This window comes from Pocillopora damicornis, chromosome 11 (genome assembly GCF_964200805.1).
Source record: "Pocillopora damicornis chromosome 11, jaPocDami1.2, whole genome shotgun sequence".
Classification (NCBI taxonomy): domain Eukaryota; kingdom Metazoa; phylum Cnidaria; class Anthozoa; order Scleractinia; family Pocilloporidae; genus Pocillopora; species Pocillopora damicornis.
The window spans coordinates 10,765,973-10,780,341 of NC_142680.1; the positions used below are offsets into that span (position 1 = coordinate 10,765,973).

The 14,369-nt window shown below is 38.7% G+C and overlaps 1 protein-coding gene and 1 long non-coding RNA gene across 3 annotated transcripts; one reads left to right on the plus strand and one right to left on the minus strand.

Moving 5' to 3' along the window:
* The first annotated feature begins 1,096 nt into the window (after positions 1-1,096).
* LOC113681328 (aplysianin-A) lies at positions 1,097-13,296 on the plus strand. 2 transcript variants are annotated; one of them, XM_089187745.1, is made up of 7 exons: positions 1,099-1,261; positions 1,379-1,451; positions 7,564-7,749; positions 8,669-8,711; positions 9,158-9,916; positions 10,673-10,873; positions 12,316-13,296. In XM_089187745.1, exons 1-7 carry the CDS (start codon positions 1,253-1,255, stop codon positions 12,509-12,511), a joined length of 1,467 nt encoding a protein of 488 aa, XP_089043871.1. In that variant the 5' UTR covers positions 1,099-1,252; the 3' UTR covers positions 12,512-13,296. The 2 variants fall into 2 exon arrangements, with proteins under 2 accessions (XP_089043870.1, XP_089043871.1); XM_089187744.1 differs by having other exon boundaries at positions 1,097-1,451.
* On the minus strand, positions 4,447-7,196 carry LOC149037463 (uncharacterized). The gene is made up of 3 exons (XR_016181174.1): positions 7,079-7,196; positions 6,638-6,717; positions 4,447-5,178 (listed from the first exon to the last, which is right to left on the minus strand). It is a non-coding gene; the product is annotated as an uncharacterized LOC149037463 (long non-coding RNA).
* Positions 13,297-14,369: the final 1,073 nt, after the last annotated feature.

Consider the following 14,369-nt stretch of genomic DNA (forward strand, 5'->3'; position numbering starts at 1 on the left):
TTTTGAGGTTCACGTTTAATCCGCTATGGAGTTGTCATGAATTTTTCCAAACACTTGAAAAATTCTGAAGAGTTTTAGTAAAGTAAGCAATCTCGAGAAATATATTTTTGCAATATATCCCCCTACATTTCGAGAAATGGGCTTTTTCGTGCAGCCTACAAGCGCTCCGTAGACAAATTCTGTAAAAGCTCTTTGCAAACGTTTCAGAGGACTAAGATACAAGACTACAACAGCAAGGCCTAGACATGAAGATTACCACGTTGGACCCCAAAATTTTCGCGTGATACTAAAACATCAGGACCCAGACATAAAAAAAACATATCCGACTCTATACGTTTCTCACAAGACTAAGACAGCTAGTCGCGAGCATTGAAAAATACCTTATCCCAAGCTTTTTGCGCGTAAGGCGAAGCAGATTAAATCAAGTAATTACTATTTTAGCTCGTGCAGTACTGCTCACTAGTCTATCATTTCAAAAAAATGTTTCAGAGAGAGAAAGACAGACAGACAGACAGACAGACGGACAGAGCATGTTGCGTGATTGAACAAAATAGGGGTCATCCGCAAGTGACTCCTTGAACTCTCTCATAAAAAGTTTTAATGAACAAATAGATTTGAAGGTCAAGAAACAAAAAAAAAATTTGTTGAACCTGCCACTATGAATTGTCGCGGAGCCTTTCAGGGGAAAGACTTTCGCTTCAAGACATCATTCACTGTAATTCCTTCATCTCTATATTCCATTATGAGCCAGCGCTTAAATACGCTGAGACAATACCTGATCTAAACTCTAAAAACATATAAGTCTACAACGACCCTTTCTTTTCCCCTTTCTTGATTATGCTGACTTGAAACATATTTTGCGAATTGCTCATATAAATGTCAATAATTACGTTTCACATTAAATGGTGTCGAGAACCTACAATGATCGGGTTCTCATATGGTATGTCGAGGGCTGATATTATTGTACATGAAGGAAGGGGTCTGATATCGTATGTTAAGGTCTCGTGTGGGGGCCTGGTATGGTAGGCAACGTTTTGACTATATATGGAGCCACCTCTCCAATACTCGAGGGTATTGACAACATTTCAATTTTTTCCAGCTCAGTGATTCTTACACAATTCACGAAATACAACATCATCCCGACTAAATATAGCTTCCACGCGATTTGTCGAAAGTTTTTTTTGGGCCGCACAGGTTTGACGTTGTGATCTAGTCGACTGAGAATTTAGCATTAGTTTTTCCCAACGCTAACATGGAAATTGATAAGGAATACGGCGGAATACGCAGCTTTGAAGTTCACGGTTACTTTGTCAGTCGACTTAAAGCATTTGTAGCTACATTTCTGTTTGTTTTGTTTTTGGTCGCTGTTGTCGTTTTAGCTGCATTGCTGGCTCACGAAAAGAGTAAAGGAGATATCACTGGAGTGTCAGGGAATCAAGCTGGCAATCAAGGTAGGTGGAATGGTCGCAGTCTATGGTGGTTTTTAAATATGTGTCTATTTCAGGGTCGTAACAAGGTATATGAGATCAGGGATCACAGCCCCGGGATCTGGGATCACAACACTTGGGATCGGGATCAGCAGTGTTTTAGTAGGATCAGGGATTCAGGGATCAAAATTCCCAATGATTTTGTGATCAGGGATTAAAATTCTCAACGTTTTTGTGATCAGGGATCAAAATTTGGGGCAAAAATACAGGATCAGTTATGAAAAAATATACCTTGTTGCGACCCTGCTATTTGTTTACCTCAGTCGAAGCTCAGTGTATGACAACTGTTTGACCCGACCCGTTTGTGTTACAACGACTTCCCTATAATGATTTCTGCCAAGCAGGAGATGATTTCGACGTAAACTGTTCTTATAAGAGATAATGAGTTTCAGCCATATCATCGGACACCGAGAAGTCAGAGAAGACTTGAGAGTTTTTACTCCCGGGAATTGTCTCTGTGTTATCGCCACAGTGATACTTGTATCACTGTTATATAGTCACGCAACGTGCACTCTATCTAGTTCAATGCAATTAAAATGGAAGCTTTTTGAGGAGGTGCTTGATACAGGTAGAAACGGCTTTAAAAATACCAACTTCTCAGGTTAATTAAGGCCTGGGTCACCCTGTCTTTAACCCATATTTTCACAAAATTGAGAATAACTTAGCTATTTTGCGAGGGATTTTTATCATACTTGGCAGAAATGTGTATCACTACCATCTCTCTCGGACTGAATTGTGGCAGCGTAATATGATACTCTCAACAGCCAAAAACAGTTAATTTAGGCGCCAAATTCGTCGGTTGCTTTCTTACCACAAAACACAAGGCAAATCAAAATGCAGTTATCGCTATGAATATTTGAGACGTTTTTCATTGTTTTCCCACTTGGAATGGCTGCCAAAAAAAAGAGAGATGTGCTAGGCAGATTAAATCAAGTTTTGTCTCTGCGAAGCTGCTTCCTCTATCATGGTTTCCGCCCGAAAACATCTTAGCCTTTACCTGGTTCCAACCGCTGTCAACGAAAGTAATCCCACAGGTTCCTATTTATTTGGAAAAAAAGACAAATTAAAACTGTTTAAGAGGTGGGAATTCTGAAAACTCGCAGTCACGTAATTCAACTTAGTGTCCGCCATTTTGACACGCGAGTCACGCGAGTGTTCAGAAGCAATAATTTAACGGCTGATACACTACCAAATACTAATTGGAGCAATCTAAGAAGTAATACAGGCAAACTTTGTTTACTTTTGGTGATATTTATTTCTTTTTCTCGTTTTCTGAGGTCGATTGCATCTCTGTAAATCCAGGGTTAGATCGACTTTGATAGTTCTAATAAAACACAATTGCAATTTTGGCGCAAAACTTGAAAGTTATCGCACCGATTCCTTGAAACTCTTCAAGGTTTTGTTCCCTAACAACGGTACCACTCGATAACGAGCTAAGTGTATTCGTGTGAAACGAAAATGTCTGTCATTTTTAATTGTGCGGGATTTGCAAGAGTTGCTGTAAAGGAGAGCTTTCGTAAGGTTGGAAGTGCTTCGTATGACAACTCCATTGCGGATTAAACGTGAACCTCAAAAATTGAGGTTGTTAAGTATTCATATATTCAAGCTATTGTTCTTTCTCATTACTTATTCATTCCGATGAGTTTGCCGACATGCCGGCATGCTTGCGAAGATCGTGAAGAGCGCAACTTCTTTGATGTGGGTGAGATATTTTTCTTTTCTTCTTTCGAAAGTTGTGAAAGAATGAACCGCCAGCGCGCGAACACGAACACTATTTATGACACGCAATATTTACATAATAAAGAAGTAGTTTAATTCAAGTGCACTCATTCGGATCAAAACAAAACGATCGGCGCTCGAAATGATAAACTATTTTCGCTTTTGCTCTTCGCAGTGATTACAACAACTCGTCCAAGATCCATTTTTAAACCTTTTGCGACGCTCTTTAATCCTAAAAACATATTAAGGCTAAAAATACACCGTGAATAGAAACTAAATCCATTCAAATGATTGCAGTTTATCGATCTCGAGTTCATTCATCTCAAGACAATGTAAACAAAAGGATACAAGATCACAAGTCTGTTCGCGCAAGGTAGCTTAATTACACTATTGTCCAAGTCTTTTGAAGTCCCTTCCGCAGTTCCTTTGGTCTTCTTCCAAAACGAATAAAACCGAAATCATTCGATACGTTTTCGGCAGCCACCGAAAGCAATGCCCAAAGGAATAAACCGAGCCTTCGAGGTAAAAAACCAGCGGTGTCACCCATTTCAGTAAGTCACAAATAATCCGGGCTGGAGTCGTAATGCGGGTTGAAACTAACCCTAGTGAAAAGTGGAAGAACTTGCAGCGTTCGAGGGTGACAGTCAGGAAGTCTTTGCGGTCGAACGTTCCACCTACGTCAAGAAATCCAAAGCAATTTACAACTCTTTCCGAAAGATGAACTTAAAAGCCAGGGCCCAGTACCAAGACACGTTTTCAATGGTTGACTGGAAAGCTCTTAATACAACGCAGAAGAAACAGCACACACTGTCAAATTGTGGAGGTTGTCAAGTGCACTATTATGCCATCCATAATTTTTTCCCTGGTGGAAAAACTTTCAAAACCCGAAAACTTTTAAAAGAGGCCCTTATTGAAAGTGGGGTGAAGACACAAAGTAAAGTGAAACCAACGCAAAAAGCCATTAAAACTGCTGTAAAACACATTTATTCTTAAGTGAATGGCCACTTTGAGAAAATATTTAAAATAAGCTTTCCTGAAGCACAAACAAAAGTGAAGGAACTTCAGCTCCAAAAAGAGAAAGACGCAATTGAGAAAAAGCGGCAGCGTCGAGGGAGAGCACGCCAAGAAAAAAATAAAATCCAATGCTAATGTCTAGTCCATCTGGAGGAGGAGTAATGTTTCTACTTACTTTGCAGTAATTTGCATGCCAAACAATGAGATCAACAATCTTCACCTTTACTTGTGTTGCAATCTAGCATTTATTTAAGCACACTCTATAATATATTTGCCTTCATTTTCCAGTTTTTTAAAAGGAATGCAAGTACCAGATAATCCACTGTAAACTTAATCAATCATACTGAACTTCTTTCAACCAATGAAGAGAATATAATACTGGGAGAAGGATCCTATGGTCGATGCCTTCTGAGACAGTACACACGATTTGATATAGAGGTTGTGGAAAAACAGTCTTGATGCAGGACACCACAGAGATAATGAAGGAGGCTCACATTATGCAGGCACTCCCACATAAAAATATCCCAACCATAATAGGTGTGCAGCTTCAAAAGCAGCCCATTTCCTTAATAATGGAGTTTAAAGGGGAAGACAATACATCTGTAACAATAAGCAAACTATTGTCTTGTCAGAAAAACAGTGCAACAATACAGAATGTGCAAAGCTCACTCATAACAAATGACTGGTTAATTATTTCAAATGATTTGACAGAAGCCCTTTCACATATTCACACAAAAGGCTTTCTTCACTGTGATTTGAAGGCTAATAATTTTCTTGTGAGTAACAAACATGGCTACATCATCGATTTTGGAAAAGCATGTGACAGCTCCTTTCCTCCTGCAAAGAATTAATGAAGCCAGTGATATTTTTTCCCTTAGTAAAATTCTGTTCAAAGTAGGTGTTAAGCAATACATTCCACTTTTGGTTTCCATGGCTCAAGAATGTTTGGATGCCAGCCCTGTAAGAAGACCAACAACAACAGGCATTATGGCAACACTGGCTTCCATAATATCTCACTAAATACTATAAGCTTAAGCAGGGGTTTCACGGGCCTGACACTGGGCAAATTGACTGGCTGGGAATATAATTTTTCCTGCATGTTGTGACTGACATAAATCAGAATCAAAACATATTTTGCCTGCTTCCATGTACATTTCCCATCACCTCAAAATCTTAATGAAACCTCTGCTTAAGAAAGTAATAATTAACACTCTAATCAGGTAAAGTGACCCTAGCCATGTCACGGCAGGAGTCTTTTTATTGGGCTTTGCAAAGTTAAAATCACAATGTATGTGCATGTCTTTAGCAAGTTTATGTGTGCTCTTGGTCTAAACTAATTTTGTACTTCTGCTTTACGAATTGTGAATGAATGTTAGAGGGACATTTTTAATAATGCACAGATAAGGTGCTCTAGGGTCCATCAGGTACAAATTACTTCATAGGTCATACTCATGTCTATAATTTTACATCGCTGCTAGATAACATACATGTACCGATTTATTTCCCAATTCCTGCCAATTATTGATCTATGAGATTGAATTTAGGCAAGCAACTGCTAGATCAAACTTAAAATTATAAACCAGAGTTTTAACCAGTTAGACCACCATAGCCTTCTAACAGGAATATTGACTTAGAAGAGCAACAAAAAAAAGTAAGAAATACAATTTTAAAATTTTCCTTTCTGACTTTGTAACAAGGGCAACCTATCCTGCTCTTAAGATGGCACATCTTTTATGAGTAGGGCTGAGAAGATGACACATCTTATACCAGTTTGTGTTTGCTCTTGTCACAAAAAAAAAACAGTGCCCCACTTGGGGCAACAGTAAGCACTGGTAATTAATCACGTCTTATCAAAAAAGAGAGAAGGCTATGGTCAGAATCATATGCATGTATCAGAACTTTTGTGATACATTTGAATTAAAAGACACTCCACTGGTGTAGTGGGTAGAATATTTACATTCAAATAGACACATATATCAATTACAAGTCCATCATTGACAATGATTGTTGCAATTATTACCGGTCAAAACTTAAAAACCAAACTGTTGACTATAATTAAAACTGATATAACATGATTTAAAAACCAAAAAAATGCCTCATAAATAACACCATTAACATGCTTGTAATAAATTAGTTGTGTGGAATAACTGGAAGGACCTCTTCAAGAAAACAAACAGGGATAACAGTAAATAAAACTGGTTTTAATCAAGTAGATTCCCTTTGGAATCTGCAAGGGCTGGCTGGTTTTCTGTGTGAGTAATTAAAATTATTATTATTATTATTATATATTTATAGCAATTCAGTAAGGGACCTCGGAATAAACTAACACGCATTAGTACAGCTTTTTTCCTCTTAGTTTTCAAGGGATTATTTATGACGAGACAATCTGCATCTTACATGTTACCAATTAAACTTACCCAACAACTGCTTTGGGGGATTACGTTTGTCCGTAAATTCATCTGCTTCTTGGAGAAATTGTTTCCAAAGCATTCAAAAGCTTAAATTTTGATAAACACCATAAGTTTACACATCACGATGTGATAGAGGATTTATCAAGCTAAATTTAATTTCAAAATTGAATGGTATATCCACAATGAAACTTTTTTCTATACATTTGTTACAAAACATGGTACTTTTTTCTATGCAAAAGTTACAAACATTGTAAAACGCTATTGAGCTCTAGAAATGAGCGCTATATTATAAATTCATGTTGCATTGTATTTGCAGTGAAATCAATGAACATGTTGAGAGCGGTGTTTAGAAGTCTTCGTAGGTTCAAAATGGTTCTCTTTGGCTTTAAGATAGCGATATCATGCCATTTTTTGAGGAAATGAAGATAGCAAAGAAAATTTTATTACCTTCTTTTGATGTCTTCCTCTTGATTGTCGCATTCACCAGCGAAGATGGGAAAAACCAATGCAAAGCCGACACTTCAAAATGGCGGATGCCGTTCACGAATTACGCGATCTGGATCCCAAGTAACTATGGTTACTCGCGCAGTCCACGCGAATTCCGCGAACCTTGCTCGGGGGGCACTGGAGGCGAAAATCATTTTTGACCCAGGCCTTAATTAACCTGAGTTTGAGAAAATCTATGAGAATTTTAGCAGAATAAGCTTGTTTCCTAAACCCAACCCTAACCTTTGGCCCATTTAATTACTAGGACTTTTGAGAAACGGACTCCAGGTTAGCAACCGAACGATAAACTAAGGACGATGAACGTGAAATTTTCATAGTTTTCCTTATCATTAAAGGGCCAGAGGGGTAGAGTAGAATTTAAACTTAGAGGTGTCCATTTATCTCCGGATTGGCTATGAATCATTTGGTTTTTCTTTCATTTTAAGAGTCCCACGTGAAACAAATGACCTGTAATGTCGTCGTGGTTGGTGGGGGTATATCAGGATTGTACATGGCAGAGACACTCATGCGGTTGAAAAAAGAAAACAACGTTTGCTTGTTCGAGAAAGATTCCAGATTTGGTGGAAGGAATTACGACGTCAGGTTTAAGCAAGCACCAAACATCAGCATTAGTAAGAAATGTACTAATTTTTGCAAAGAAACAAATTTTTCCGTTATGAAGGAGATTAAATTCCTATGTAGCGAGTATGTGGTAAGCTGAAAAAAATGAATTTACGACTCTCCACGGGTTATGGCAAATCAGGTACCCTTGTTCCAACTCTATACTCCATAGTGCTCTATGCAAACCATAATAACGGACGTGCGTCGAGAGCTAATGTCCTCTCAAACAACAATTTAACTTAAAGTGAGTACAACGAATACAAAATTCGCCCTATCGCGATTGATATGATAAGCTGAATTATGCACTCATTTCGATTGGTTCTTACTATGAGCTACTGGAAGACGGACGCATCACCTCTAACAACATTTTTATCAAATAAAACTAAGATATTCCATCTTACCGTGAATCTATCCAATGAAACATCACAGAGGACAGTGATACGGGAGGCGCCAATTTTTTCCTTCAAACCACATTTTGACATTATCCTTGATCCATTACTGAACAGGCGCACGACAGCATATAATATATTTTTTAACCCTTTAACTCCCATGATTTAATCTTTAATTCTCCCCTTTAGCTGCTACATATTTCCTTGTAAATTAGCTGTGAGAATTTGGTGTTAGATCAGGATAAAAACTTCTACCTGATACGGTTTAGTACTCTCATTGTAGCTTTGTTGGATAATGTATGAATATTATAAGAAGAAGTTTCATGTTTACTATTTCTGGGAGTTAAAGGGTGAAATAAAAGAAAGGTTTTCTCGATTGATTTGATTACTCATTTACCTACTCATTTATTTATTTATCTGTTTATTTATCAAACTTTATTGTGGAAGAGGAGAGTCTCTCTTTAATTCCAATTTAGCTTTTTTTTTAAGCTTTATACTTATTTAACTTTGTCTTTTATTTCTGTTGTCTTATTTCCAAAAGATCTAGGATCCTGGCGTGTGGATAAGAAAAACAAAAGAGTAATGTAAGGAAATATCTCTTTTAGGTCTGTTTATAGCTAAGTGCTTGATGATGATGTCGGAACGATGTGAGGAGGTAGTGTTAAATGTTGAAGGGCCGAGTGACTTATCTCACTATAACCATTGCACTGTTCTTGAAAATTCGAACGAGCGCTGCTGTGCGGATAAATATCCATATCTGAAACTTCAAACATTTCAAGCAGGTTGTGGTTATCTGTTTGCCTCTACCTTTTTGATTACTTCTGTCTGCCTGATCAGTGTTTCTCTGCTTACTTTCGCCTGACCGTTCATCTATCCATCGAACGTACCCCGTCTGTCTGTTGTTTTTCTTGGTCTGATCTATCTATCTATCTATCCGTTTCAGTATGTCTCACTGCACAACTGTCCAAAAACCTCTTACTTATTTTTAAAACATTGATGAACGTTTGTCGTTATCTTATCTTGTTGTCAGGGATATAGCGCGACGCCTCAACATTCCCATGTTGTCTATTGGAAAACTCACAGACATTTTTTTTCAAGCAAGAGGTGTTCGTGCATACACCTTTCAGTCTCTTAAGGAAAAAGCTTTCCCTACGCTTATGTCAGGACCGTTTTCCAATATGACGTGGTTGGAAATGTATCTGTTTGCTTGGAGGAACATGACCAAAGAAAAAGCACTTGAGTTTCCTTTTTACCGAGACTTCATGTGCGAAAGACTTGGAAGTGAAGGTTGCGAGCTACTATATGCCAGATACGTTGACAAGAGAGATTTCTACGAAGAAAGTACGTTAGACAAATACGAAAACGATGAAGCTGTCAGCTACTTTTCGTACGATTTCTACAAACCAAGAGGCGGTATATCAGATATTACAACAGCATTAAAAATTTCTGCGCAGCGCTTTGGAGCAAAGCTGGTTTTAAAAGAGAAAATAAATGCTTTAGAGAGGAAGGCAGATGGTTTTGACGTCCATACGGATCATTTTAAAGTGTCCGCCAAAAAACTAATTATTGCTGTTCCGACTCTTCCATTTGAAGCCATTAGGGGAGATGTCGCTGCAGATGTCAAAAGTAATGTTTTATTTGGTTCCATTCAGGGAGCAAACGCATTTAAAGCAGTGGCCATTTACAGTTCTCCTTGGTGGGAAGATTATCTTCCCAAACGGAACCGAACCGAGCCAATTGTCGAAACGTTTTGGTCAGCATCGACATGTCTTGTGTTAGTCCCTTATAAGTAAGTAAAAGCGGAATTTCTATCTAGTTTACGTTCTATGACCACCATGAGTTTTTGCTATTATAATTCTAAACTGACACCATTGTCACTCCTAAATTTGTTGATATTATCTTTGTTGCTGCCAGCACCACTACTAGAATAGTCTGTGCCGGTCCATTTTGTTACCGTTAAGCCAAACGGGAGACGCATGGGCTAAGCGGAACTAAAACGAAGGCATAGGGCTTAAGGAGCGAAAATACAGAAGAAGAAAAAAAAGAAAAAAAAAAAAAAAAGAAGAGCCTGCTGCTGCCTTACTTCCCTGATACTTCCACTTCCTCGGGGTGTCACTAGTCACGCTCATTGTAACATGAAAGACAATCATCACTCCTTTCCAGAGAGGAGTAACACATTATTCACCTCCATCTGCCCTTAGTCCGTTTGCTCTCTTTCACCTTATGCATTCGTATGGCTCCCACTTTTATGGAAAGAAACGCCTCCAATCACCACATTTTCCTCTCATGTTCCTTCTATTTCTAATTTTCTCCCGATGTTAAAATAATTACGGTTAGGAGTTTGAATGGATAGCATAAAAACCTGTTATTATTATTGAAAAGCTCTGGAAACACAAAAAAAGAGAAGGAGATATATCTTTCACGGGTCGGGTGGCCATGAAGAATTATTTTAAGATATCAATCAGCAAACATAAAGAGTAGGAGCGTAGCACTATTTTTTTTGTGGTAGCTGACATTGTCTTCATCACTGTTGTTGTTTATTAAGTGGACGAGGACCCCAAGGAGAAGCCATTATCCAATTGTCGTATGCCTGGTTGGGATGCGCTGCAAAGTGGGGAAAGATGTCTGAGCTTCCACGATCAATCTTTGAAGCGGAAATAAAGAAAGCTGTCCAAGAAGTGTTTCCAGATAAAGTTGTGCCAGATCCACTGGATATGGTGTTCAAATTTTGGGATAAAGTAGCTTGGTACGTAGGCTACCTTAGGATCAACTTTAAATCGCTTTAGGAATAACCTCGTAGCTGAAGTAGTCTGTTGTAATGTCTTTGATTTTCTTCACTCAAAAATACTTTTTCAAAGTGAGATTTTCTCATAAGTTGGACGCGTTGTTCACCACTTCCTAGATAATGGCCTGCTACTTCACCGACTGAGTTCCAGGGAACCAGATTCTGTGATTTTATAGCCGTAAATCTCGTTCATTGTAGGTTGGTTCGCATAGAGAATTTTCCGAGGCCTAATCTTGATAGATGGTGAAACAGAGAATTAACTCTGAAGTGTAAATTAAAGTGCTATTTAAACCCATGAATAACCCACAGGGCGTTAGCCCTAATAAAGGGAAACAGGGAACCACACGAGGCAAAGAAAAAATCTTTTGACCTCGGTGGGAATCGAACCCACGACCTCCGGATTAGATCTACCGTTACTCTGCCGACTGAGCTACGAGGTCGCACAGAGAAAGTCGGGGACGATTTAGGATGGTGAATCGCGGCGAAGAGAAAGTAAGGGTACATATGAATGTTGTGCCGCGTAGCACTGGGAACACAAATGGCTAACGCCCTGTGGGTTATTCATGGGTTTAAATAGCACTTTAATTTACACTTCAGAGTTAATTCTCTGTTTCACCATTTGTGTTCCCAGTGCTACGCGGCACAACATTCATATGTACCCTTACTTTCTCTTCGCCGCGATTCACCATCCTAAATCGTCCCCGACTTTCTCTGTGCGACCTCGTAGCTCAGTCGGCAGAGTAACGGTAGATCTAATCCGGAGGTCGTGGGTTCGATTCCCACCGAGGTCAAAAGATTTTTTCTTTGCCTCGTGTGGTTCCCTGTTTCCCTTTATTAGGGCTAACGCCCTGTGGGTTATTCATGGGTTTAAATAGCACTTTAATTTACACTTCAGAGTTAATTCTCTGTTTCACCATTTGTGTTCCCAGTGCTACGCGGCACAACATTCATATGTACCCTTACTTTCTCTTCGCCGCGATTCACCATCCTAAATCGTCCCCGACTTTCTCTGTGCGACCTCGTAGCTCAGTCGGCAGAGTAACGGTAGATCTAATCCGGAGGTCGTGGGTTCGATTCCCACCGAGGTCAAAAGATTTTTTCTTTGCCTCGTGTGGTTCCCTGTTTCCCTTTATTAGGGCTAACGCCCTGTGGGTTATTCATGGGTTTAAATAGCACTTTAATTTACACTTCAGAGTTAATTCTCTGTTTCACCATTTGTGTTCCCAGTGCTACGCGGCACAACATTCATATGTACCCTTACTACCTAATCTTGATAGACTTCGACTTAGTCCACCGTTTCGCACGAGGGAGTTCCCTCCATTATAGAAAGCTATTTATTCGTTTAAGTAGCGAGATTAAGACCTTCGTATATATTTAGATTTGTTCACGCCTCTATTTAACAGGCATGAAACAAAGGCAGGGTCCAACGTGAGCCGACACGATGTGAAGAAATGGGCGAAACGTCCTTTCCCTGGAGAAGAAATTTACTTGGTTGGTGAAGCGTTTTCGTTACAGGTTGGATGGAATGAAGGAGCTCTGTCGAGTGCGTACAACGCACTCAAGGAAGGATGGGAAATATCAGATCCTGAGACGAATTGAAAGAGGAGCCGATGTTGTGCCAGGTTATACTTCGGAAAAATAGAATATTTTTTGAATCCTTCCCTTCACGTTCTTAACCATGATCACATGTCTGGGCGAGGTTAAGGTTCTGAAATCTGAAACCTGAAAAATAATTTTTAAGTGATTCTATGTGATACAAGTGTTCGTCAGCAAAGACACAAGAGACTGGGACAGTTTTATATCATCAAACAATATGGATGTGACTACTGAAACGTTTAGTAAAACAAAATGAAAGGGATAACTTTTACTTTACCTAATGAGTGAATGTTAGTCAACATGAGCTTACATCACCACTGCGGATACAAAAACTATACAGATTTTAATTTCTCTGAAAGCTGAAACTTCAGTCTAGAACTCGTCTTAAAATTGGAAAGTTATCATTGTAAATCAAAGTACTGGTTTTGGTGGAGGGAGGAAAACCGTATCACTCAGAGAAAAGAAACCCTTAAAATAAGGATGAGAAACAACAGCAAACTCAGTCCTGCTGTTAGGCTAGGGACCCGTTTCTCAAGTACCGTTTCTCAAGTACCGGCTATCGGTACCTTATTCTAACTCTGAGTAAAAGTGATGGTAGCTCGGATGGTGACTCAAAAACCAGAATTTCATCCCTACTCCTTAACCTAGGCTGTTGGCTCGAAACAAAAGTTTAGTTTATTACTTTGCTCTCTTATTCGCTTAATTTAATTTTATTGTAATTTTTAATTTTATTGTAATTTTATTGATCAAAATCTAAAAATTGATTTGTTCAACTTTGCGTCTTCCAATATTGTTTATTCGGTTCTTTCCTGAGGAACAGGGGAGTATAGAATGTAATTCAATGGAAATTATGTTGACAATTATTTTAAAGATATTGATGATAATTGTTCTCTTTCTTCGTTCTATTTTGTTTTCCAAAATGGTCCTTAAAAATTTTCAAATTGGGCATTGTACCGTCTTTCGACAGAAATTGAATTCGACAGGACGTTAACTCGATAAAAGAACACCAGCCGCCTTTGTGATAAAAAAAAAAGAGGAACGTTAACACTTCAGTATCCATTACAGAAGGGTCATATCATACTCGCCTCTTGAAATGTACGCCTGCCCGTCTGTACCTCATACAATGAACAAAATCCCTATATTCAAGCCGTTAATCAAGAAAGGGTTTTAGAATCTTTACTCAACAACTGTTTATTATAAAAAAAATGTATCTTTATGGAAATTGGAGTGTTGGCCGAAAAGTTAGTGACATTTTCATTTTTGAACTTGCGCATAAGTATTCACCGCACGAAAATGTCCTATCGGAATTACCATCCCCTTCATCGTTTGATGTGTTTGCGGGGAGGAAGGAAGGAAGGAAGGAGGAGGAGGAGGGAAGGAAGGAAGGAAGGAAAGAAGAAAGGAAGAAAAGAAAAAAGGAAGGAAGGAAAGAAGAAAGGAAGAAAAGAAAAAAGGAAGGAAGGAAGGAAGGATGGGGAATATCAGATTCTGTGCCATATTAACACTTTACACCACGACATCAGTACACATATTCACCATACTGTTTTCTTAACATTTCCTAAGGTACTGACAAACATGATTTGTTTAACAATCAAGAGCCTGTTTGGATGGTGATCATTTCCTTTATTCTTGTGACCTTAATTTGTGATTCGTGGTTTATATTGTAAGAAGAAATTAGAAATTAGATGTCAGTCAGTCTCAAGACGTTTGAGTGTTTATTTTTTATCGAGATATTTTCAGATTTTCGGCATCTTCGTCGGAATTGATCATCATTTTACTCAAGACAAAACGGGCTTTATTATCGCTTGTTTATTGTCAATATCTGTCAGCGCCACGAAAAACTGACATAAACCGCTTCAGG

Bases quoted from the DNA above. Each gene is read 5' to 3' on its own strand.
- LOC113681328 (XM_089187744.1), top strand. From the start codon at position 1,253: ATGGAAATTGATAAGGAATACGGCGGAATACGCAGCTTTGAAGTTCAC. The intron at 9,917-10,672 runs GTAAGTAAAAGC...TTGTTTATTAAG, and splicing joins CTTGTGTTAGTCCCTTATAA to TGGACGAGGACCCCAAGGAG. The intron at 10,874-12,315 runs GTACGTAGGCTA...TCTATTTAACAG, and splicing joins TTTTGGGATAAAGTAGCTTG to GCATGAAACAAAGGCAGGGT.